The 26,703-nt window shown below is 39.8% G+C and overlaps 1 protein-coding gene across 2 annotated transcripts; it reads right to left on the reverse strand.

Moving 5' to 3' along the window:
- Window positions 1-5,784: 5,784 nt before the first annotated feature.
- Window positions 5,785-26,410, reverse strand: cep76 (centrosomal protein 76). 2 transcript variants are annotated; one of them, XM_034611408.1, is made up of 13 exons: window positions 26,161-26,410; window positions 24,892-25,047; window positions 24,637-24,721; window positions 20,794-21,018; window positions 20,437-20,622; window positions 18,847-18,944; window positions 18,505-18,633; window positions 18,028-18,213; window positions 10,661-10,827; window positions 9,789-9,948; window positions 9,387-9,560; window positions 7,259-7,476; window positions 5,785-6,252 (listed from the first exon to the last, which is right to left on the reverse strand). In XM_034611408.1, exons 1-13 carry the CDS (start codon window positions 26,221-26,223, stop codon window positions 6,114-6,116), a joined length of 1,986 nt encoding a protein of 661 aa, XP_034467299.1. In that variant the 5' UTR covers window positions 26,224-26,410; the 3' UTR covers window positions 5,785-6,113. The 2 variants fall into 2 exon arrangements, with proteins under 2 accessions (XP_034467299.1, XP_034467300.1); XM_034611409.1 differs by lacking the exon at window positions 24,892-25,047 and having other exon boundaries at window positions 5,786-6,252.
- Between the last annotated feature and the right edge of the window lie 293 nt (window positions 26,411-26,703).

A 26,703-nucleotide genomic window follows, 5' to 3' on the forward strand; every position in this document is an offset into this window, starting at 1 on the left:
CCCCTCCTGTTTTTTAGCACTAATTAGCTGGGTTCTCCCTCCTCTGTGCTTCCCCAGTCACATCTCAAAGGGAGATGGATATGATTTTTCTTTAACCTAAAGGCCAAGTTAATCAGCTGAATTAATGACTTTATTACCCGATAGGCTCCAGGCCATGCAAAACATTTCTCTCTAATGCCCAACGCTCCTCTCTGTATCTCTCCCACTCCTTCTTTTTACCCCCTGCAAGAATTTTAAATTTAAAAAAATGCAATGAGACAAGAGAATGAGAGGGGCAGAGTCCAGGCGTTGGGTGGCAGGAAGATACAATGGGAAATATAATAATTGCATAGATATGGAGTTACAGGTGCGACTACTTTAACAACTAGCCTCAAGTAATTTATTTATTAACAATATTTGCAGGGGTGTTTCCTGAAATTGACAAAAGTGTAATTTATCAAATAGTCGTTATTTGAATAATGGTGTAGTCTCTGTATCTGGATGTAAAAGAGGACATGTGGTTCCTATACAGTTTCAATCACAAACAACCTTTGTCACACACACACACACACACACACACACACACACACACACACACACACACACACACACACACACACACACACACACACACACACACACACACAGCAAACACAAAACAGCTTTTTTGTCTGGCTAAAACACAATAATTAGATGATACATTGGTGTCAGTCAGTAGATTTATTACCACAGTTGAAAAACACCACTGATAAGGAGATGCGCCATTAGTCTTCTTATTTACTTGACAAACTCTAACTTAGCCCAAGGCCTGTACATCGGATTAGGTTCATCTGCTGACAACAAAATAATGAGTTGGCTCTACAAGAAGGAGACCAGCCTTGGGAACTCGCTTCTTATTTCTGTGACCAGACAAGCTCAGCTACACCTGCCTTCTGTGTGTAGAGATGAGCTTTTGGTTTGGATTAATATCTGGGGAGAAGAATGTAAGCAGCCTAATACTTAAAGAAAAGAAAGAAATGCATGCAAATACAAACAAACTGTTTCTGTATGGTTTGGCCAATGTATTACATCCCCTTATGATCCCACTTGTATCTCTGATTATTTCTCAGTTCAACGTCAAGGCAGAAAAAAAAGAATTCATCTTAAGCAGGGCAGTAGCTACAACCAAGGAAACCGGGGTCGGGATGTATTTACATTACAGGGTTACAGATTTCTAAATTATTATAGTGTAATAAGGCTTGGATTCTGTAGCCATTCTAGCCAGCCATTCGCTAATTATCACTAAACACAATTTAAACTGAAGCTGATGAGAATGTGATTCATGTTGCAGGTGTTTGGTCATAAAACCTAAGATTCATCATCTGGACACATTGATTGTCTGCACAAAATTTATTGACATTGCATACAGTAGTTGTTTCAGTCTGGACCAAGGTTGTTATTTCAGTGATCAACATAACCACTAGTCATCCACTAACCAGAGGGTTGGTGTTTTTTTTATCCCAGGCACCTCCTGTCTGTATTCAGAAGTGTCCTTGGGCAAGATACTGAACCCCCAATTGCCGCTGATGGCTATCAGTGTAGGATAGAAAAAAGCGCTATAGGAGTGTATGTGTGAATGAGTGAATGTGACTTGTAATGTAAAGTGCTTTGTGTGGTCATTAAGACTGAAAAGTTCTATACAAATATAGCCCAGCTACTATTTACCATTGAAACACATCACCAGAGTGGCACAGTTTTCTTTAATTCATGATCTTCAGCTACTGTTGATTAGAATTCAGTTCCCATCATTGTGGAGTCTTTTAATAATAATTAAAGGAAGCTTTAAGTTGTCAATTAAACAAGCAACACCTTATTTAAGTGTCTGTGAATTTCTAATAATTTCCTAGAAACATCCTGGAAAGAACCGTAATATGTAATAATATGTAATAGTAGTCAGGGGTGACAGGGCAGGCAATTAAGTTGTGTTAGGTTTATTAGCACTTATTGTTTTTGGGACAAAGGTCTTGTGATTGAAAACCCCTGAACATAGTGCAGATAAAAAAGTATTTTCATTTACAGTGATGCTTTAAATCCTGCTGGTGGCGAGTGCAGGTTATATATACACTGCATATGCTTTTGAAAACTAATGGAAAACACGTATAAAATAATTGTATGTCTCATATACAAAACTGGGCCCATAAAACTTGCATTTTGCATGCTATTGTTTGCAATTTTCCTTACAGGGCTTAACAAGGTGTCCTTAACCCTCAAATAGAGTGAGGAAAAACTACCAATTTCTATATATTTTTTTACTTATTCCTAAATGCAAAAGCTGAAGTTTAGTTGTTGCTAGTTGTGAAAACAGTGTGAATACCAAACCAGCATTCTAAAGGACCATTCTAAAGTGTGGAGCAAGGACATCAGTCAATTAAGAAGATTACAAGAATCATCTTGAACCCTCCCTCTCCAGCAAACACTTGGTAATTTTGCAAAACGTCACTGTTCCCTCAGATATTTAATATTTTTCCAATGAATAAAGATATTTTTTCATAACATCCATTTTTTGGCAATGAATTCTCACAAATAAAATTTGACTGTTAGGCACAATCAAAAAACGTGCCAAAGTAATGTGCTAAAGATGGCTCTGAGCTACAATATACTCCTCCCAATCAACACCATTACAACTGATGATACAGTTATTGACAATACTTGTGAAGTGTGGGTGCCTTGCCTATGGATGAAGAAGACTCATTAGCAGCATATACCACCTTGGAAGAGGAAGATGATTATATGTGTGAAAAAAAGTGTATGCACAATAATTAAAACGGAATTGGTATGTTACTATCTATATCCAGTTTATTACTATTACTAATTAACAAAGTACAGGCTACAAAGCCATTTACAGCATACTGTGTAACCTTTACTTATACATAATCAATTCATTGCTTTGTTTAAATTAAAGGGGACATAGCATGCCCATTTTACCACAAGTTGATATGGTTCCTTGGGGTCTTAATGAAATGTCTGTAACATACTTTGGTCAAAATACCACAAGGATCATATAAAACAGCACCCTTTTTACCCTGTATAAAACAGCCCTCCACAGAGTGACCTGTTTTGAGTGCCTGTGCCTTTAAATGCTAATGAGCCAGCTCCCCCCTCCCCCCTCCCCCCCTCTCCCCCCATGATTTTAAACTATATAAATTACATATTTTATATGATATAAATTATCAAATATGCATCCCATACTTTGTATTCCCCTTCTGTTGTCCTGGAGTTTTTATTTTCCCAATCACATAATTAAATGTCCCCCTCTGCCCATCCACTACAAGCACACAAGCAGACAGACAGAGAGAGAAAGAGAGGGGTGGGGGGGCTATGAAGACCATCATTTACCCCCGAACCCCGACATTCAACGGGTACAACAACAAGCGGAGAAAGCAGAATCGCGGGCTGACCTTATATATACAGTCTATGGGGCTGACCAGCGGAGAAATGCTCGTCCCGTGTGAACAGCCAGGCGGCTGCGCGCTTGGGAACGGCGCTGCGCTGCCTCGCAGCGGCGCTTCCGCGTCCGGTGTAAACCCGGCGTAACTACTGTAACCCGGCGTACAGTAGTGCTGAACACTGCGGAAGTCTTCCACACTGCTGGCTGTGTGGAAGACTTGGGGTGGGCCAAGACCATGTAGGGAGACTTCCAGTGCCTTGTTACGACACAAAACCCAGGAAGCTCAATCGAGTCACTCAAGCATGATGTTTCTGACTTAGAGGAACCATAACAAAACGCGCGAGTGTTTTTTTCCCAGAGTTTTGGGGTTGGTAGACATGCCAGATACCCACATTAACGTGTAGAAGCACTAACAAAGTGGAATTTGCATGCTATGTCCCCTTTAAGAATGTAATTTTAGTCTATACTTAACACCTGCCTTAATACCAAGGGTGATATACACACAGCACCATAAGAACAAGAAACAAGAAAGTCTCACCTGAATGCAAACACTGCATGTCAGCTGCATGGGTGGAGACGCAAGGTGTGAGTGGTGCTTTTACACTCAGTTTTACCATAAACCAGCATCCTCTCTTCTCTCTTCCTGTTTTATATAGTAAATCCCTTCCCACAGGGCCTATTAATCAATTACACCTGAGCACTGCTGTTTAATAAGGGCTGAAAACATACCTGAGTTCCCAGCATCAAACACTTCCTTTGCTCTACATTTTTCCTGTGGTATACAGTTATGAGTGGAGCGAAGGTGTGCATGTGTCTGCGTGTGTGACATTCAGAAAAAAGAGAGGAATTATTCATTAGCTCTCTATTTCGCTCTTTCAGCCTCCCTCCTGATCCTCACGTTCAACAACTCTGGGGCAAATGCAGAATTGCAAATTACCTCCCGGAAAAATCTAATTAATTGGCCATCCTCACAGGCAGCTAAGTTTGGGCTGATATGTCAACCATTCCCCCAGAACTCCAGCACTTCAATCAGAGCAAAACTTTTTGAACTGACTTCTTCTAACACAATAACTCACTCAGCTAGGCAACTGTCACTTCGCCTTCTCTGCAATTTCAAAATCAGTCAGTGTCAAATCAGCACCTATCAACACTGGCCTGTGGGATTTCAGAATAGTAGGCTCACTGTGGTTTCTACTCACTTTCAAAAGTGAAAAAATATCCATGGGATTCTGCAGAATAAGTACAATATCCTAGTTCTCCCTACAGTGGTGGGTTTCTTCACGTTTATTCCTTATTTACACTGTACATCACGATTGATTAAATACACACCTAGTGATTTGATCACGCTTCATCAAACATTGAGAGCTGGAGTGGACCAATGAAGTGACCAAAGACACGTTGTCCAGTCTGTATGTAGAAAAGCTTGAGAGCTGTAAGCGTATGGGAATACTGTGTTGTAACAAGTCAGTTAGGACAGAACAGAGAGCAGTTGCTGGTATCCAGTGCCAACATTAGTCTTAGATCGCCATCTAGTGTATAATTAATGTATTGCAGATGTATATGTCAGTATAGGAAGACAAACAAACCCAAAAAATAAAAGCATCTCCTTTCCTTTCAATTAGAGTTACAGTTAAAAGGTTGGTTTCATGTCCACCATTTCAGTATTAACTGTAGCTTAATTTAAACAATATGGTTTGACTGCTCCTCAGATTACATACCTCATATTAGGTGCCTGTATTTTCAACTATAAATTATTGAAAAAATCTAAGGTTGGATGTCTTAAGTCAAAATAAAAATACAAAATAGAGGCATTTTATACAGTGAAGAAAAGACAACATCATTATGTATTTTTTTAAGTCAGACTCTATACTTAACGACACACAGAGTATTGCAACATATTCAATAACTTTTATATATGAAGTATAAATATAAATACAGTTTTTGTTTCACTTTTAAGCTTTTTCCAACTGTATAATCCTAATGATTGCTGCAGACTATTCTGATGAGTATCTTTGAGCATCATTAATATAATCATGACCACTTAATTATGGTGATGACAATGATAATTGATAAAAACTGTGATGTAATAAACCTTTTGCTTCATCTTCTACCTTACTTTGTACATGGCATTTAGATTACTGTGCAAGACTTTAAGGTATGCTATTGATTTCATGGCAGTGTTTTGAGTTTTGCTTTTTGAAAGGTAAAAATTGAGACAAAATAATTCATATATAATAATCACTGGATTTTCTAGAATTATTTCGATCAAGTTCTAAAATTGAAAGACTCTTGAAAGAAATCCTGTAAATATTCATGATAGCAAAAAAGAATAGATGTCACCAACTCGAAAATGTCTTTTAAGTACACAGTAATATATATATATATATATATTTTTTTAAATTGCATTTATTTTCAAAAATAGATATATGAATACATACAATTCAGTGCATAAAAGTCAGCAAAATAAAGGCCAAAGCACCAGAGTAGAGATAACAGTCACAAACATCTCTGTAAATGTCTTTATCACTGAGTACAACTTCATTTAATTTAGTCTTTTCATGGATGCAGATGTTTTAATGCAATGTGCATAAACAGGTTTGTCTCTATGAAACAGAAACCTGTTGTGTTGTCATGAAGTTAGAAAGTTTTGTCTGGGGCCAATGTACTACACAAACTGGTAGTTTTTTTAAAACCATCTTTCAGTAGTTTAGAGTACAGAACGATATTTACATGCAAACATGAGCCACACTGCACAAACATTCTCTGGATACACAAACACCCGAACTCGTACTGCCAGCCGCACATGGTCGCCACGGCAACTAACTATTTCCTGACAGAACGGAGACCTGCACAGAAAGTGACAAGAGACAAGAAATATGAGGTAGTACAAAGATTGTTTTATTAAATAATAACAAATAAATAGATAGCATTAAATATAAGTACAGGCGATTCTTTTGCCTAGATCACCAGCTTAAAGGCTGTGTTCATGGACCCTTCCAGGTTGATTCACAGACAATATACTTACACATGATAAAGACGATGGTGTCACTTTTGAGACAGATTTCAGTCTATGATGTTACTCGTGTGTAATTTGTCAGCAGCCAAGACACGAGTGAGCATTGAATTCTGGTTGAATTTGCAAAAGAAAGTGGACATGTGTGCATGCATTTATGTACTGTTGCTTTATGTCTCTATTAACACAAACTCTCTTAAAGGGCATTCTAATTTAATAGATTTGGTCAATACATTAGTAAATATAATTATTGTTGTCTATTAAAGGCTTTTTACAGTTTTAACATATTATGCATTCAGTTAAAAGGGTGTGTGTTTACATTTTCTAGGGCAGCCGGGCCTTCATTTGTGCGTACGCATGGTCTGAGGAAGTTCTAAATTTGATTGTCCTATGCGAACAAATTTAGGTAAAAATATATTGATGAATACCAGATTTGTGCGTCAAACGTTTAAGCACAGATGTGTGTGTACGCAGTGCTTGTGAATGAGGCCCATTATTCCTCTCTCGTGCCATCTACAGCAGATTCAAAGGCTGGTTTCAGACAAAGTCACTGCACTTTGACAGTCATACTATTAAAACTGTTCAGTGCATGTTTTGAGGAACTTTAGAGTTGTGTCTGCTCTTGCAATCATCCGACTAGAATACCACAAAATGCACAAACTTGAAGTTGCAATGAATATATTTTGGGATTTTATTTACAGAACACTGCCGAGGTACTTAAAGTACACTCAAACAGACCACATGGCTGCCAACATGAAGTTTAATCCCTTTAACTGGTCAAAGCATTTTCCATGCACATACACACTGCTATCTATAGTATATTCAGAAATGTATCTTACCTGAGACAAGTAGCAAAGGCTCTACGAGCACTGCGGTGCAGGAAGTGTATGGGGAAGCCTTTGAAGGTGTGTCCATCTGGCACTGCCCTCCTCACTGCATCCTGGAACTCCTCATTGCCACAAGACACACCAGTGCAGCGCTCCAGCTCATAGGCTGATAAAGCAGAGGAGAGCAGGTAGGACAGGTGATCATCCCACACTGTTGCCAGCTCCAGGTCCTAAGGGAGGGAGCACCACAGAGCGCATCGTCAGCTTATTGCATTGCATGTCAGGATAAATCTCCTAACATGTAACTAAACAGTGGATCTTTAACATACAATATACAACTTAAGCCTCTCTTGGTCTATCAAATCAATAACAAAAGACCCGGGGCCTGTAGCCTGTACTACGAAGCAAGTTCAACATACCCAGGATATCTTTCCGATATCCGGGTGAACTTAATCTAACAATGGCAGTCAGGCTAAGCGGTCACACAAAGCTGGTTATTAACTCGTTAAGTAAACCCATGTTTGCGTCATCAAGATCTTACCGCGTGCACATGAAAGGGGCAGGGTTTACAGCGTATGAACAATCACAGACATGGACAAGGAGTACAAACACATTATCCAGATTAAAAGAAACACAGTAACAGCTGCTAAATGCAGGAAGGACAGCTGGTAAAACATCTTAATGTGAAAGAATGTGTAGGTTACGGAGCCATTTGAGAAAAAAATATATTATGCGATCACGACATAATAACGAGATATGAATCTGTTCTTTACTAACAAGACCTGTGGAACTGAATTTAAGAAGCCTCTTGGATAAGAGATGAAATGTTTAACTTAATCACATGATGTAGCCTCTATAACAAGCTTTTGTTTGACACACACTGTCTGCACTGTCTCTGAAGACACACTGTGGTGGAAACATTTAAAATTACTAGTCAATAAAACATATGGAACTACTTTAAGGAGAGTGTGCACCGCACAACAGTGTAGTGTCATTTTGGTGAGGGCTGACTGTTCAAGTCTCCAAGAGAGGGGAGGGAGGGATGGGGGCTGTCACAAGGTAAATCTGTAAACTATCTATCCCCCATTCCAAGTAAATATTTATTTCATAGGATAAACCTACTTAAAAGAAGGATAAAAGTATACAACTATTGTGATGGCCCTGCCTGACTGTTGGTGTGGTGGACAGTTTCTGTGTTTTCGTATGTGTCCTTGAAGGTAACAGAGGAGCGCAGTGGTGACAGCCAGCCTATTCAGAACACCTTGGCAGAGCGCTCCAATAGGATAAAAGCCCAGCCGGCTTTGCGCTCGCTCTGTCTCAATTGGACTTATCCTGGCCAGCGTTTGCACGCTTTGCTTTTGTTTGACTTCTGTTATGCTTTAGCTCCACTGCACCTTACACTTCACTATGCTCCCACACTCACATCCACATTACTGATGTACATACTCCACATTTATCGTTACTTATTGGTTGTTTAATTTATAATAAATACTTTAAACTACCGTCATCCATTGTGTCCATCTCCGTATTTGTCATGACCTGGGAGCTGGGGCATGACACTATGTTTGGTTATCCTGCCACTAACACACCCACTACATAAATATAAGTAACTTCAACAAGTAGAGAAACGTAGATCAATGCAGACAGTCTGTGGTACTGTGAGCACATTTCTCCTACGTGTCAGGTTGGTTATGTTCAGCTCCAGCAGCTGACAAAGGTTTATCATTCCCTCCGATGAGAATCTATATCTTTCATAAAGATACTCATTGTCTTTGAAGACCCTTGTCCTCCTCAGAGACCCTCTAACAAGCCGCGCACGAGGCTCCATGGGATCCTTTTTTTTATTGCTCCACGGGATCCTACGGTGATGTCATGTTTCAAATGAATTGATTGGTTAGGGGGCAGAGATTTTATACTGGTTAATCTCTTACCTCCAACTTAACCAGCTCCAGAGCAGGTTAGCAGTTCAGCATAAGTTACCATGGTGATTTACCCCTATAAGAAGTTAACAAGCTTCGTAGGACTGAAAACCCTAAACTAAACCTGAAGTTACCCGAATAAATAAATCCTGCTTTATAGTACAGGCCCAAGGTGAGTTAGAAATCATCTTATAGTGTTGCCATCCAGCAGCATGTTTTACCTTCCTGTGCTCCGAAACCAGGTAGCGCATCTCAAACTCCAACTGGTTGCTAGATGAAGCAGGATCCAGAGATGAGGCACAGAGCGAAGGCTGAAGGGGCAGAGAGGTGACTGAGCCTGGGTCACAGACAGACTTCAGAGCATCTTCACTCATCGCCTTCCAACAAGATTGATTCTAAAGGGAAAAAAGGAGGGAAAAGGAAGCGATGGATTAGATCTATGGAGAGTTTGATGCTGCATGAATTAAGATTTTCATTACAAATTAATTTCAACAAACACTACACAATACCAACAAACAAATCAAAAGTGCAGTATTGTGGTGTAAAAGACCATGATATACATGTAAAAATTATGTAATCTGAGAGATGGATCACAGTAAATGTAAGGGACACCACGCTCCTACCTGGAAGTCAAAGACACAAAGCTCTACAGCATCAGATGGCTGGCAGTTGGCCAGGAAGTTCTGGTGGTTGAAGACACAACCCACAGTGCGGTAGGGGGATGAGGGTTTGGGCTGGGGGGCCAGAGGTGGAGCTTCTGGGTCAATGGCCTGATGGAGGTATCTGACCACACATACTTAGTCCAATTACAAACCCACAAAATTATTGGAAAAAATAAAATAGCACACTATGCACAATTTCAAATGTATTTCTTCAGAGTTATGCTGTATAAATATAAATATAAAATAAAATAAAACTGTACTGTAAAGCGCTTTGAGTGGTCACCAAGAATAAAAAAGCGCTATATAAATACACACCATTTACCATTTAAATAGTTAAATAAAAATAGAACTATGAAGAAAACATACTACTATAACTTGCCATACTCATCTGACAGACCGATTTGAAATCAGGTCTTAAATTCCAGGGTTAAAGCTAAAACACAACATCTGATTAACAAAATCCCAGAAGTGGATAAGAACTAAAAGTTTTTCTTTGACCCAAAGCCTGGCCAACAATTTCAGAGATATCCTGCTGACAAAGACACAAACTGTGTAAAGAGGCAAACTGAAGCAAAAACAAAAACAAGTTATTTTTTAGGCCACATCTGATTTAGCACAGGAAAGTAGTATATCTCGCAAAATCTATTTATGAAATATGGCTTTTCTCCTCCTTCAATTTTATAAGTATCCATCACACAAAATCTATAATACACTGCATTTCAGCTTGCGTCCAACATGCTTTTAGAGCGCCACATTCCACGTGACTTAAGTTATTTACAATAATAATAACAACAACAACAACAACAACAACAACAACAACAACAACAAGAGACCTGTGTGCTGTCAGGCTCTCCCAGAATGTAATGCTCCCATCAGTACCGCGGGTCAGGACCCAGGTGTGTGGCACTCCCTTTGCTTTGGTGCCTACACACACATACGCATCCAAACCAAAGCCCAGCAGGAGGCTGCACAGCAGGGTGGCGTGGTCTTCACAATCCCCCTGAGGAGCACAAACAGCAATGGGTTCAGCTCCTCTCCAGAGATGGAAATGTGGAAACCAAATTGCAGATAATTGTATGATTACCATATTAACTTTAACAAGAGAGTGAAACTGTCCTTGACCTTCATTTATTACATTTTAGCCTTGAGAGTTGCACTTTGAGAGTAACACCATTTTGTTGTCTTTCATTTTCGATTCTGCAGCTCTGAAGCTGCAAAGTTGCAACAGATTCTTTTAATCCTGCTGAAACCTCTTAAAGCTATTGGCCTGCTCCATTCACTCTGGAACAATGAGTTCCTGTTGAAAGTTCTGAAGGCTTGTACAAGTTTAGATTATTTTGTTATGCATCTCACCTTATTATCAAAATATTACAAGTTTTTATCTTATCTTTATCTATTTGGTTTTATCTTGAAAAGATAAAGATTTTTATTCTGAGTTATTATGATTATTATCTTGAAGTATTTTTGACAACTTTTCTTCTAAAACAATACAACATTTTCTCAAACTTTACAACTTTTCTGAGAAATATTATGACTTGCAACTTATTACAACTTTACCTATCACAACATGTTTTTCTAAAATAGTAAAAAGTTATTCTACAATGTAATTATTCTTTATATTATCACCTTGTTCTAAAGATATTACAGCTTTGTTCTGAAAATACTTTACTAATATTGAACTTTAGGTGTAGTCTCAGTTCCAGGCCAAATTCCTTATTTACACTGTGACAAGTTGACAACACAAAGTTGAATTACTGCATATTCTAACATTTAACAAATTTTAACAGATTCAATGGTTCCTTCACTGTTGCTTGTCTAATTCATCATGTCACTACAACAATCCGTCTAAACAGAATTACTATATCCTGTTCTCACTGCTCTATTTGCCTTTCACAGAAGTGTTGAACACACAAGAAAAGTCTGCAGGAGAGGAAATAAGCTCTGTAGATATCAAATTGTCTATAACATTAAGCAATTGCATTTGACTTTTCTGGTATAGAGGCCTGGGTTGAGCAAGGGGTTGCTGCTGCTGCTGCTGCTGCTATGTGCTGGCTCAAGCTACGGGCAAGTCAGAATGATAAATGCTCCCCAGAAGTGCTAATATGGATGGCAGAATCAGAACAGGTTGGGGAGTGATGAGGCTAAATTAATTTCCCCTGGAATGAAACTCATAAATCAGAGCTGACAAGGGCCACTTTGTGAGACTTGTGTTTTGTCTGTCTTGCCAGCCGCTAACAGAAAAGACGCAGGAAACGTTTATCCCATGGTGGTCTGGGAAATTCCGCGCTATCAAGTCAAGAGATGAAAATGCATCAGTCAAAGAAATAAGTTCAGCTATAGCACATCTTAAATCAAATAAGGCCCCAGGACCAGACGGGTTCCCTTCGGAATGGTACAAAGTAATGGGGGGTTCGTTGGTCCCTGTGTGGCAGTCTACCTTTAACTGGGTCCTTAAGGAGTACACTATACCCCCCTCCTGGAGGGAGGCGGTAATCTAAAGTAGGTAAAGGATAAATCTGAATGCAGTAACTTTAGACCGGTTAGCGTGTTGAACCAAGATTATAAGATCTTTACCCATATACTAGCCCAAAGAATTGAGGGATTGTTGCCACAAATTATTAGCCTTGATCAGACAGGTTTTCTTCAAGAACGACAAACCCAAGAAAATATCAGAAACTTTTGGAACAATATGGATCCTTCTCTGGATATAAGCTGAATGTTTTAAAAACACAAATCCTCAGTTTTAAGTACAATCCCTCAATAAATGTGAAGGAAAAGTATAATTTGAAGTGGGATGCTGAATCCATGGGATATTTGGGGGTAAATATTCCAGTATACTTGACAAAACTGTTCTCGCTTAACTACCTCCCCATGAACAAAAAGATTGGGGAAGACATAAGGAGGTGGGACCTAATACCATTTCTTAATTTCGGATCTCATATTGAATCGGTCAAAATGGTTATTTTGCCAAGATTGTTGTATCTCTTCCAGTGACTTCCTCTAGATCTATCTGACCAAAAATTTCAGGAGTGGGATAAACGTATCTCGAGGTACATTTGGCAGGGACATAAACCAAGAATCAAATACCAGAGTTTACAATTGGCTGGGTGGGGTTGCACTCCCGTGCTTAACAGATTACTATATTGCTGCATCATTGAATCCTTTCTGGCAGGAGATTCATGGGGTTTTGCAAAAAGTTTTTCAGAATGACAGAAAAAAGGAAAGTTTATACTCAAACTTACATTAAGACTATTAAAAAGAGGCCAAATGGAGGGTTTGGATGACTGCCTGGCACTCACTCAAAGACACCACATCACAGACAAGATAGTTAATTACAATAAGCAATAATAATACAGCCGACACTTTCTGAAACATCGCAACTGAATGGTCAAAAACGTCTAAGACAAGTTTAAGACACCAGCTGGTGCAACTTGGACACATCATCAGTGATGAACCCAGGGTCATAGGGTGTTTCGGGTCTTTGATCATCATACACCCTCACCTGGGCGACCCAGCCGGGGGTGATCAATCGCCGGCTGCGCCATGGTTAGCCCCTCTTGATCCACAGCCAATTTGAAGCTTTTTCTGCAGCTTCCGTGATGTTCTTGGTGGCTCTTCTGTCCTGCAACCCTCGGATTCCCAGGAGACTAAGTGTCCAGACACTGGCCCGCGAAGCCCCTGCAGCCCACCTCGATGGGCTCACAGCGGGCCTTCTACCCTTGGCTTCTGCACTCCTCAGACAGTTCGAGATATTTCCAATATATCAAAAGCTCCGTCCAGGTGATCTTATGGACAGCTGTATGTTCCCGGTTCATCCAAACTCCCTGTTTGCGCATTGCCACGGTCCTGCTGCAGTGCTCCTCCTCTGCACGGATCTCCCCCTGGATCAGCCGATGTTTCTCTCTCCCCTTGGCTTTGTCTTACCAAGGTCTACTAAGGCAGCCAAGCCTGGCTCGTCCTGCTGCCACCTTGCCCACCACGATGTGGTGTCTCAGCCTTGCTTCAGCCTGTTAGACTGCCTCCTGCGCCCTCCACTTTCTCCCAGTTCTGACTGAGATACCTGCCGAGGAGACTCTGTTGTCAGCTGAGTCTCTCTAGAGGAGTATCTCTCTGACTTTGTAGACCTTGGATTCCTCAGTTATGCTGGTGAAAGGATGCTGCAACTTTTTGGTGTGCCAGTAAAGGGCAATGCTGTTTCGGCTCTTTGGCAGGCCAAGCCACCTACCCAGGCACTTGCTGATGATAAGTTCCAATCCCTCAACAATAGTCACTGGGGCTTTGTATATCAGCAGCGGCCGGAGTCTCTGCAAGATACCATGCTGATAGATCCATAGAGCCAGGTTTTCAGTTCTATACAGGCTGACTGGACTGCAACTGTGTCTCTCAGGGAGGAGTCAAAGATCTTGCAGAGGCTCTTCACAGGCTTCTCAGAAGCTGATGGAATCTGGACACCTCCTAAAGAGAAGCGCTACTTATTACATACTCTTCCCTTTCTCAGAACCAAGGTTCTGGATTTGGCTGGCTTGAAGCTCATCCTAGCCCAAGTAATGACCTTCTCCAGTCCTTGGAGGAACCATCGGCATCCTGGCACTGATGTTGTTGTGAACGTCAAGTCATCCATGATAGCTCTAATTGGGGGTTGAAGGATGTCCAACCTAGACAGCGGTCCTTTACATCCACTTCTGATGACTTCATCAGCATGTTCATTGCCAAGGCAAACAGGGATACTGATATGGTACAACCAGTGATTATGCCTTTCTCAAGACCAGTGGTCACCAACCTTTTTGAGCCCAAGATCACTTTTTAATTCTAAACATAAGCTGAGATCTACCACTCTGATATCTTCCAAAAAACCCACACATATTTATTATTTTTGCAATTTCTGTTAAAGGCTCAATGTACGAGCATAAATATACCCAAAGAGAGGCAGTAATATAGTAATATCAATTCAGATATACAAAATGTATTCAATGCACAATATTCACATTAATATAAATTCATATTTACAACTTCTGTTCAATGCTAAATATTTAGCTTCTCAGTTCAACAATATGTTCGGCAGAGGAGCTGCTACTGCAGTACAATGTTTTTACATAGGCTTTGCCTTGAATATGGCCATAAATATGACTATTTCCTTGTATAAAATTAGTCCTGTGTACTCAAATAAACAATTATAACAGCTGAACGCAGCCAGTGAGTCCAGAGCGGGGATCAACATCCTATGGACACTGTTGAGATCGATATGTCGATCGCAATCGACGGGTTGGCGACCACTCCTCTCGACGATGCCATTACGATGTGGTTGTCCCAGAGGTAACTGTTAATAATAGTCCAGTATGAGATTTGTGATCCTCTCTGGGACATGATGTTTGGTCAGGGCTGTTGCCACCGGCTTATGTGGAATGGATCCTTAGGCAATGGCGAGATCTGACCAAACAACGGCTAGGTCTCCTCTGTTCTCTCTTGCCACGCAGATCAGCTGAGTGACCACTCCTGTGTGTTCTATACAGCCTGGCATGCCTGGGACTCCTCCCTTCTGCACTGCAGTGTCACTATAGGAGATCCCCAGAAGGTACTCTGTCAGGCGGTTTGCAAGTATCTTGAAAAATACCTTGCCTTCCACACTGAGCAGGGAGATGGTGTGGAATTGAGTGACGTTGCTTGCGTTCTCCTCCTTTGGTATTAAGACTCCTTCTACATGTCTCCAATGCTTGGCTATTTTTCCCTTACGCCATACTGTCCTGATGAGTCACCACAGTCTCTCCAGGAATCTTGGACAGTGTTTATATACCTTAAATGGTACTCCACTTGTCCCTGGAGTTGAGCTGATCCGCGCTGATCTGATTGTATTCCTGACTTCTGCCAGAGTGGGCTACTTGGTGTTGTACGGGATACAGGGTTCAGGTGGTGGTGGGGGGGGGGGAGGGGGTAAAGTGTTTGAGTACACAAAACACTTTTGAAGTTAAAACAGAAAAGCCATAACATGCCTCCATACTGCTCGTGTGGGGTCATCCAAGTGTCCTGAAGCCCCGACATTCATATTCGACTCGAAACCAGGTAATTTACACAAGTTTTAAGTCTAAAGTCCACCAGAAGTGGCTAAGCTAGTGGATGTTGGCATTTCCGACGGTCCCTGAATGCACCTCGTCAGAAGATATCAGCAGACATTTACACTAAAAACATGGTAAATGACGCCGTTTCGAGTCGAATATGAATATCAGGGCTTCTGGACAAGAGCAGTATGGAGGCATGTTATTTTTTTTCTGTTGTTTTATTACGTCTCAAGAAGGACTAACCATTGACTTCAATTGTATTGGATTCTGCTCTAACAAAGTTTACCCCCTGAGTTTTGTGGACTCTCTCCCTAATGCAAATGCACAACATTTCTGTTACCTTCCAATTACTTTCATATATGAGATTCATGTTTATTGTGTAAATAAACTAGTAAAATGAACTTGACTGTGGATTTATTACATTCAGGGACTTAGCCAGTTGAGTGATATTCTATATATTATTTATATACTGTATATACACTACCGTTCAAAAGTTTGGGGTCACTTAGAAATTTCCTTATTTTTCAAAGAAAAGCACTGTTTTTTTCAATGAAGATAACATTAAATTAATCAGAAATACACTCTATACATTGTTAATGTGGTAAATGACTATTCTAGGTGGAAACGTCTGGTTTTTAATGAAATATCTACATAGGTGTATAGAGGCCCATTTCCAGCAACTATCACTCCAGTGTTCTAATGGTACATTGTGTTTGCTAATCGCCTTAGAAGACTAATGGATGATTAGAAAACCCTTGAAAACCCTTGTGCAATTATGTTAGCACAGCTGAAAACTGTTTTGCTGGTGAGAGAAGCTATAAAACTGGCCTTCCTTTGAGCTAGTTGAGTATCTGGAGCATCACATTTGTGGCTTCGATTATACTCTCAAAATGGCCAGAAAAAGAGAACTTTCATGTGACACTCGCCAGTCTAATCTTGTTCTTAGAAATGAAGGCTATTCCATGCAAGGAATTGCGAAGAAACTGAAAATTTCCTACAACGGTGTGTACTACTCCCTTCAGAGAACAGCACAAACGGGCTCTAACCAGAGTAGAAAGAGAAGTGGGAGGCCCCGGTGCACAACTCAGCAAGAAGACAAGTATATTAGAGTCTCTAGTTTGAGAAAGAGACGCCTCACAGGTCCTCAACTGGCAGCTTCTTTAAATGGTACCCGCAAAACGCCAGTGTCAACGTCTACAGTGAAGAGGCGACTCCGGGATGCTGGCCTTCTAGGCAGAGTGGCAAAGAAAAAGCCATATCTGAGACTGGCCAATAAAAAGAAAAGATTGATATGGGCAAAAGAACACAGACATTGGACAGAGGAAGATTGGAAAAAAAGTGTTATGGACAGACGAATCAAAGTTTGAGGTGTTTGGATCACACAGAAGAACATTTGTGAGACGCAGAACAGGTGAAAAGATGCTGGAAGAGTGCCTGACGCCATCTGTCAAGCATGGTGGAGGTAATGTGATGGTCTGGGGCTGCTTTGGTGCTGGTAAAGTGGGAGATTTGTACAAGGTAAAAGGGATTTTAAATAAGGAAGGCTATCACTCCATTTTGCAACGCCATGCCATACCCTGTGGACAGCGCTTGATTGGAGCCAATTTCCTCCTACAACAGGACAATGACCCAAAGCACACATCCAAATTATGCAAGAACTATTTAGGGAAGAAGCAGGCAGCTGGTATGCTGTCTGTAATGGAGTGGCCAGCGCAGTCACCAGATCTCAACCCCATTGAGCTGTTGTGGGAGCAGCTTGACCGTATGGTATGCAAGAAGTGCCCATCAAGCCAATCCAACTTGTGGGAGGTGCTTCAGGAAGCGTGGGGTGAAATTTCTACAGATTACCTCAACAAATTAACAGCTAGAATGCCAAAGGTCTGCAATGCTGTAATTGCTGCAAATGGAGCATTCTTTGACGAAAGCAAAGTTTGAAGAACAAAATTAATATTTCAAATAAAAATCATTATTTCTAACCTTGTCAATGTCTTGACTATATTTTCTATTCATTTTGCAACTCATTTGATAAATAAAAGTGTGAGTTTTCATGGAAAACACGAACTTGTCTGGGTGACCCCAAACTTTTGAACGGTAGTGTATATTCTTAAGATTTATTTCTAGAACTAATGGAACATGTTCCTCCTTACCTTCCCTCTGCATAGGAAAGCCATTAATGTGCACCATTGCTCCTGCCCGCCCCCTCCCACCACAGGAGCCTTCTCGTGGGCCAGCAGGCTGACGAAACGGGCTGCCTGTCGAGGACTCTCCAGCAGCCGGCCCACCCGGAGGACACGCACATAGGAACACACTGGCTGGTTGACGCCATTTTCATCCTGCATAATTCACAGACACAAAACCAGAGGTCATGGGACAGCATGGAGCCAAATATAAATGTGAGGGGTTCCAGATTTAATAATCCCTAAACTGGTTAGTTTTGCCCCAAACCTGTAGCATACACCTGTGTATCAGTTGAAAACTGCAACTAAAATTTTGTTGTGTTTTAGAAACTCCCTCATAAGTGTGGACATACATAACATGTACATGTCCTAAAACTTTAGCAATTATGTAATATGCAGAAGAATTTTAAATTATTAATTTGAGCCGAACATGTGACTGAGACGAACCTGCGCAAATATCTTGACCATTTTGGATTGGTGCGACGGTCGTATCTCAAGGAACTCCCTCCACCACTGTTTGGCATAAACCAGGAAGAGTCTCTCCTTCTCTGCTGTCCTCTTTCTTTCCAGGGATTGCTGAAGGAGAAAAACACAGTGACATGATGCATTAAATATAGAGCTTTGATGTTTCTTTTACTATTCAGTCTTTATATCCAATCTCAGCAATATTGATCACAAAAGGCATTCAGTTGTATTCATTCGCTTTGAGTGGCTGATGAGTTTTTCCTGTAACTGCTAAAACCTGATGAATAAACAGTCACAGATATAGAGAGACTCCAGTGTGCTGACCTGTGTGCTGATGATATCAGTGCTCAGAGTCTCTGTGAGAGGAGGGTAGAGCTCCAGACTGACTGTCAGAACACCAGCTGGGACTTTAGATTCACTGCCTGGTGAGAGAGAGACACGCAGACACGCACACGCGCACACGCACACACGCACACGCACACACGCACACAAAAATCGTATATAGCAAGCATATCAACTTATTATCTAGCAGCTAATACAAAGTATTTACAGCAGTGGTTCCCAGCCTGGGGGATAGCACCCCTCCATGGGGTCACAAGAAGTGAAAGATAAAGTCTTTCCTCCTCTAATTTTAAATGATTGAATAATTGATTTTTTCTGATTCTAGCTGCTTATAAAATACTGCAGAATATTGCATCTTCTGGCCTCTAACATTATTCAATGAAGGAGTTTAGAGGGCAAAACAGCAGCTTTTGTTTGAACTACTGACAGACATAGAGTATGCAGCATGTGAGGAGTGGTTGAAAGCAGACACTGCTGTATTTGAAGGGGGCATCAGCCAGATAGGTTGGAGACAAATGTTTTACAACTCAACAAGTTAAAACCGACAGAATCAGGTACATATAGGCACATATAAGTCTTTGTAGGCACAGCATATAAACAATAGATCATAAAATATGAAATGTATACTGTATTTCAGGATGGTTTCTCAATGGACACAAGAGATGTGTGAAAAAGATTTGTAAAAAGAATTATCGAAATAAATATTTGAGCTGGCTTAACTATTCTCTAAGCCATCAACTTCTCTATTAGACTCTATCCCAACTAGACGTTTTAAGGAAGTTTTTAATCTCTTATCAACAGTTCTATATTAAATCAGACTAATATATCTATATCAACCGGCTATGTACCGCAGGCTTTTAAGGTAGCAGTACTTAAAACCTCTTCATAAAATGCCTGAGATTCTGTTACAGAGACTAGATCAACATGTAGGAATTAAAGGAACCGCATTAGGCTGTTTTAAGTCGTAGTTATCGGATAGATTCCTTAGACTCCTCAGTGTACACAAACGTTGAGTGATGATTTGAAATAACCTGCATCAGATGATGCAAGCTGTTCCCTTGGAAGATGACTTTAGAATCTTTTCATTTTTTAAACCAATATTGCAAAACAGTACATCAACAGCCGGTTGCTTTTTATTACAGTGATTTTATAGGTGCATGATACCAGTGTGTAAAGAGCTACATTCAGATACACAATCATTAGCAGTAAAATATGTGAAATTAAATGGTCTCCCTGAAGAGGAAAGGGTTTTCTTTGTTATCACTTCACATTTAGGTTAAGTCCATTTAGGTTTTTGGTTTATTGTATAAGAAATGAAGTGCTACACCAAGAACAGGACCCATTTTGAGGGAGGAGACAGACTTTTTTTTGTTTCAAATAAAATGTTAAATGTAGGAGTTTTAATTTCGATTAAATGTTATTTTACTATTGCTATTGTATTTTTTATGTCTTATTTGTCCATGTGTGCTGGACACTTCATTATTCTTAGCTCTTAGCTATAGATATGATGCCCTAGAAAAATGAATAAATTTTTGCATATATGTTCACTGCAGAAGAAGAATTTTTCCTCACCAACTCCCATCAGCTCTACAGCAAAGCAGGTCTTTCGACTGGGTGCGCCGAGGACTATCCTCCAGTCCAGGAAGTAGGATGAGACCAGCGTTGTCTCACTGGAGGTGTCTGTTTTGATCAGCACCAAGTGAACCGGATCACTCACTGACAGCAAGGCAGTTGCATCTGCCATTTTATTGCTTTCTCCTGCAGCATCAAAAGCAATGATATGCATAAGTGGGTTTAAAGCAGTAGTCTGTGACATTTTCAAAATATTTCATGTCAAATAAATGTGGGAAAAGTTAAAAACACAGTCCAGATAATATTTGAAGCAACATGATGCAACAGTGGGCAAACATGAACCTGAATGACGAGTACCTATTCCATCTCTATGAATCTCGAAGAGTAAGCCCTCCTCGAGGTTGGGTTCACAGGCACAGGGCACTGGCTTTGAGTGAAACCTCTGGTTGCGGAAGTGCACGTAGAGTGTGAATGTCGAACACACTTGACCTGGTAAAGGCTCAGGCTCCTGGAGGTGCTCCAGAAAGGCCTTACCACCAAGTACTTGCAGATACAGGTAACGCCTTGATGGATCGATATTGGCTTAGAGAAAGAAAAGAATGTCATCCCTCAGTGTCCACGTTAACAATGATATTTTGTAACTAACACACTCAAAACTGTAGGGAGCAGTGCTCAGCTGTACAAGATGTCTTAATAATCGTACATACAGGGAACAAGAATTACTTTGAAAGCGGCAGGAACATTATGTTAAATGTTACAACACAGCTGATTAATTTCTATGCAGTAAAAGCTATAATCAAAGATAGATTTCCAACGGAGAAACCATTGGATCAAAGAAAAAGTTAAACTTATTGTAATAAGTTAAACAGCAAAACCCAACATTTAAAAAAAAAAGGTCAATAGATAAATACTGCATATCATATGAGATAGATACAGTTGACACTACTTAGTCATAATTTACTTTAGTATCCCGGTTTTTCTCTCTGTTTAAACATTTATAAAATCTGTGTTAGCCATGGCCTTTTTGATGTTTGGCTAATTATTCCTCTCATTTATATTTTGCATGATGATTTTTTTGTCACAAAATCCCTGATTGGATATTCTGAATTTCTACCGTCATAATGTACAGTATTGTTAGTAGGGTTGCAAAATTCCAGGAATATTCAAAGTTGGAAACTTTCCATGGGAATTAACGGAAATATACGGGAATTAACAGGAATAAACTGTATATATTGGGGTAATTTATACTAACTGTATTTACCTTGTCATATACAGACATACATATAAACATTTTGTTTTGTCATAAGCAGACATGCATGCAAACATTTCTAATACAAATTTTTTTAATTAAATTTTTTCCTTAATCCATTTGTGAGTAGAACTTTAATGGATTCTTTCATTGAACAACAAAAAACATGAATGTTGAATAAAATAAATGTATTCCCTATGACCCCCCCCCCAAAAAAGTCCCATTCTAAATGTAAAATGAAAGCATTTAGTCAAGCGTTTTGCTGCGATGTGCTGTGATGGAGGAATGCACAGTGCAGGGTTGAAATTCAACTGAATTTGCATTAAATCGGGTTGTTTTAACCAAGATCATGCTGCAAGATCTAGAATTGCTGATGTTAGCCACTTGCCAGCTAGACAATTTTGTTCCTGTGGACTATAAATACAGTCACCTGTCTGCGTTGTCAATCAATAATGGATACAGCATGCTTTCTCGAACAAGAGGACTTCGGACTTTCATTTGACGCATTTGATCATGTCGGGTTGAGAGAAAAATAAAACACAAATCCTGTCAATTTGGTTTACAATAGCTAGCTACATCCTTTGCAAAGAAACACAGCGTGTGCTGCATTCCATACATCTTTAAAATAGAGTTTTGAATGATGTTTTTATTGCTCAGCCTTTAATTTGCAGTAATTACTTGTATTTTCGATAAGTCGCCCAACTCGCGCTTTTTTGATGGACCCCAACAGCCGCGAGTAATCGAGGTGATGGTGTACCTTTGTGTGGACATACATACATCCTACTCTCACTGCTGTAAAAAGTTAGCCTACTGTATACAAATAAACTTGGTATTAAAATGAAAATGGCTTCAGTGTAACAAGTAATCAATATGCTAGGTAATGACAAAGACGTTAAAAAAAAAACAAAGTCATAGGTTTACCTTTCTGGGAGTCAATGTTCCCAACTAGCTGCATCCAGGGTCCAGCTGAGCTAGGCTTGCCTAGTCTTGTTTTCAACTACATTTAAGTTCCCTGTTATAGGCTAACTTTAGCAAAAAAAGTGTCAAGATTTCCCAAATTCCCGAGCTTAACTTCCCATGGAAAGTTTCCGGAAATTTTACGGAAATTTTCCACCCCTTTGCAACCATAATTGTTGTTGTATTGATGTGCACCAATATTGGAACTTTTAATTTAGCTTTAAAATAGGATGTCATTTGTTCTGTTCTTTAAGCTCTGAAAAGGGCATGTAAGTACATTAGGAAACAAATCATTCCTCCTTACTCCATTTTTAATGCCAAGAGGGACATTCATAACTATTTTTGCAAATTTGAACCTGTGTCACAAATCATAACCCACATGAAACCAACTACATGTAGCCTTGATATCATTCCCACCAAAGAGGTTATCAACACAGTTGGTTCCAGTATTTTAATGATTCTTAATAGATCCCTAACAGAGGGAATCTTCCCTTCCAGTTGTAAACATGCTGTGGTCCAACCTCTAAGAAACCTAACCTTGTTCCCTCTGTTCTTAACAATTTTAGGCCGATCTCTAAACTTCCATTTTTATCAAAAGTTTTAGAAAAAGTGGTTACAACCCAACTTCGATGTTTTATGTGTCATAATAACATCTTTGAGAAATTTAGATCAGGATTTAGAGGATTACACAGTACAGAAACTGTCCTCCTCCAAGTAACCAATGACCTTCTTTTAGCAGCTGACAGAGGAGAGAGCACAATTCTAATCCTCCTAGACCTAAGTGCAGCCTTTGACACTGTAGATCAGGCCATTTTCATTGACCATCTTAAAACCTGGCTTAGCATCAAGGATACTGCACTTAGTTGGTTTGATTCTTACCTTTTAGAAAGAACCTGCCCGGTTCCCATAGGTAATTACACATCCTCTATAATGAATGTTACCTGTGGTGTACAACAAGGTTCAATTTGAGGCCCAATTTTATTTTCTATTTATATGCTTCCTCTTGGCCAAATCATCCAATGCCACAAGTCTCCTTCCACTGCTATGCAGATGACACACAGATTTACCTTCCGCTGAGACCTGATGACCCTGAAAGCCCAGCTGCTTTTTTAGACTGTCTTAATGATATCAACAGTTGGATGGCACTAAACTATTCGCAACTCAACAACTCAAAGTCAGAAATAATATTATTCAATCGCCCTAACCCCATCACTCAGATTGAATGCAGCCTTGGTACCTGGTCAATCAATATAAAGCCCGTTGGCAGAAACCTAGGAGTTCTGTTTGACTAATCATTCACTTTCGATCCACAAATTAAAAAAGTAGTCAGAACGCAGCAGCCCAGCTTCTCACTGGTCTTAAAAGGCAACATCACATCAGCCCGACCCTTGCTTCTCTTCATTGGAATCTGTCCATTTTAGAATTGATTTAAAGATTTTACTGATCACTTTTGAAGCATGCCAGGGTCTGGCCCCAAGCTACATCACAGAATTACTGACCCCTTATGTGCCTGCACGCAGCCTTAGATCCTCAGGTGGAGCCCTGTTCGCTGTTCCAAAGTCGAGGTTGAAAACCAAAGGTGACCGTGCTTTTGCCATCAGGGCCCCTCGGCTTTGGAACGGCCTACCTGAGGAGATAAGGCTTGCAGAGTCAGTGACTTCTTTTAAATCACTTCTTAAAACCCACTTTTATAGACTTGCTTTCATGTGATACTGTGATATTATAATTTTCTTTTCACCTTTTATTTTACTTGTTCACTTATTTTAATCTATATTACGTGTTCAAGTCTTAATTTACTCTTCTTGCTTTGTTGTCAAAGCACTTTGTTAACTGTTTTTAAAAAAGTGCTATATAAAAAACGTTTATTATTATTATAAGTGCCAAAAGCTCAGCTCCAAGAATAAAGTCTTCGCTGCATAACCATCTAACTCTTTACAAGTATTTTTGCTTGTTTGCTGTTGGTTTACTTGCGTTTGGTAAATTATGTTTTTTACATTTCTTCAGCTGAGTGATTTCTTTGTCAACAAAGTCAGGAGCACGCTTGGGAGGAGATCCTTTTTTTGCATCCATGAGTGCCTCCTATTAAAAAGCAGACAGAACAACAGTTAGTGCAGAACAGTAAGCATGTGATCAAAGTAAAAATTCAAAAATATAAGCAAATATTAGTTTTTGACATACATCTGGAAAATAATTATATTTCTCTCACTAATCATCAAGTATTCAAAGCTGCTGGCAAACGGTCATTCTACCTGGTTAAAGTGTAGGTCCTTCATTACATCATCTATGATACCCCTGTTCTGCAGAGCACTTAAAAAATCGGCCTCAGACAGAGATTGATGTGATCGCCCTTGATCATCCCTCACATTTTCAGCCAGCACCTCTCGGATCTTCCCCCGTATACCACTCTGATAACCCAAAAAAACAAACAAAATACACAGAATTAACACCTCTTTCTCATTAACGCTGCCTAAACAAAGGTCACAAGGAGACATTTCATTGTACCTATACAGGCTTTATAATCATCACCTGCTATAATGACATCTGATTAAGATGGACTTCTGACCCTCACCATTCAAAGTTAATCATGTAGCTTTGGCTTTCCACATCTTTGCCCCCCACTTGTGTGTTTTGTTCCTAATGCTCATCCATCTTCACTGTGTTGGAGAGAGTGATTGGGAAAAATGTAGCATTGCTCTTATATCTCGAAAATCTGCATGAGTTGCCCATCAACAATATTTTGAAACACAATTTTAGATAACTGCATAAATAGGTCTGTATCAATGAGTTCAAACCATCAGGTAAATACTTAAACCTGAAGTTGTGTGATAATATCATCCTATCAATGGTATCATCATCATTTCAATCTACCTACTAATTCTACAAATGTATTTCTGTCTGTCTGTATGTGGAGCACATATCTTGCAAAATGTGCAACTTATCAGCTTCACACTTGTTATGTGTATTGTAACTGGTCCAGAGAAGTGCAGTGCCAAGTTTGGTGCGATTTGGACACATGATATGCGCTTTCCAAACAGGCAGGTTTAGAACAGGCAATGCACTAGTTTTTGTACAAATTCATTAAAAGACAATTTTGTTAAAACAAACACAAATAGCTGCTCAATAATGAGCCAATTACTGGGGGAAATCTAACTGGATAAGTTGAATATTGCTTTGTAATTCACATACAGGACAATAATAGGGCACTCTATTGCATCTTATTTAACATAGGTGATAGTCTGATCTCTGACACTATGTCAGAGGACAGTCTGTGTAGGCCAAACACACCGATCATTTAAAAGTCATCAGTAGGACACAGAAAGTATAGTTAAGCATAAACTGGTGGTACTTTGCTGCTGTGGTGAAAACAACAAAGGTTATACTAACATATATCCATGATGAATATACCCCGGCTTGTTTTAGTAGTTCTACCTCACTGTGTGCACATTGGACAATGAGTAAACAGACATTTATGTTTAATATAACTAACATGAGTGGAAATAACAGCTAACGTTGCTCACCTTGAGCAGATGGTTGTGAATGATTTGCTTCAGCTCGGAAACTTTCTCTGGAGGCAGAGACATCACTGCTAACGGCGAACTCTGGCAAGCTTTACAGTCCAATGGCTACCGACGTTAGCAGAAGGGAGCTATCAGGAACAACAAACAAACGTGTTTGTCCTTTTTGATCTCGATCTGATATTTGTATACACATTTGTTGTCTGTATCTAGGCCAAGCCCTCGTCTGACCGTCAGTTTAAACTGTGGCGGAAAAGCTAATGTGAATATGGCGGTCCCGATGCCTGACTACAGTCTGCGATTAAGTTAAATTCATGAACAAACCTGGCCTAGAACACAATAATATACACTATAAGGAATATCACAATAGTGATATGAGTGTTCATTTTTGCTTTATATATTTTATAAGAATGATTTGCCCTTTTTATTCAGGGGTTGTCTTAGCCACCTACGTGTCGTCTGCGACAACCAATACAGGACCCTATTGTAGTACAATTTGTAGTTTGTATCAATAGGCCTATAAGATCAATGTACCTGTTTCAGTAT

The sequence above is a fragment of the Hippoglossus hippoglossus genome, chromosome 16 (genome assembly GCF_009819705.1).
Source record: "Hippoglossus hippoglossus isolate fHipHip1 chromosome 16, fHipHip1.pri, whole genome shotgun sequence".
NCBI lineage: Eukaryota > Metazoa > Chordata > Actinopteri > Pleuronectiformes > Pleuronectidae > Hippoglossus > Hippoglossus hippoglossus.

Bases quoted from the DNA above. Each gene is read 5' to 3' on its own strand.
- cep76 (XM_034611408.1), bottom strand. From the start codon at position 26,223: ATGTCTCTGCCTCCAGAGAAAGTTTCCGAGCTGAAGCAAATCATTCAC. The intron at 20,623-20,793 runs GTACTCGTCATT...TTGATGCTGCAG, and splicing joins GATTCATAGAGATGGAATAG to GAGAAAGCAATAAAATGGCA. The intron at 10,828-18,027 runs GTAAGGAGGAAC...TGTGCTCCTCAG, and splicing joins CTTTCCTATGCAGAGGGAAG to GGGGATTGTGAAGACCACGC.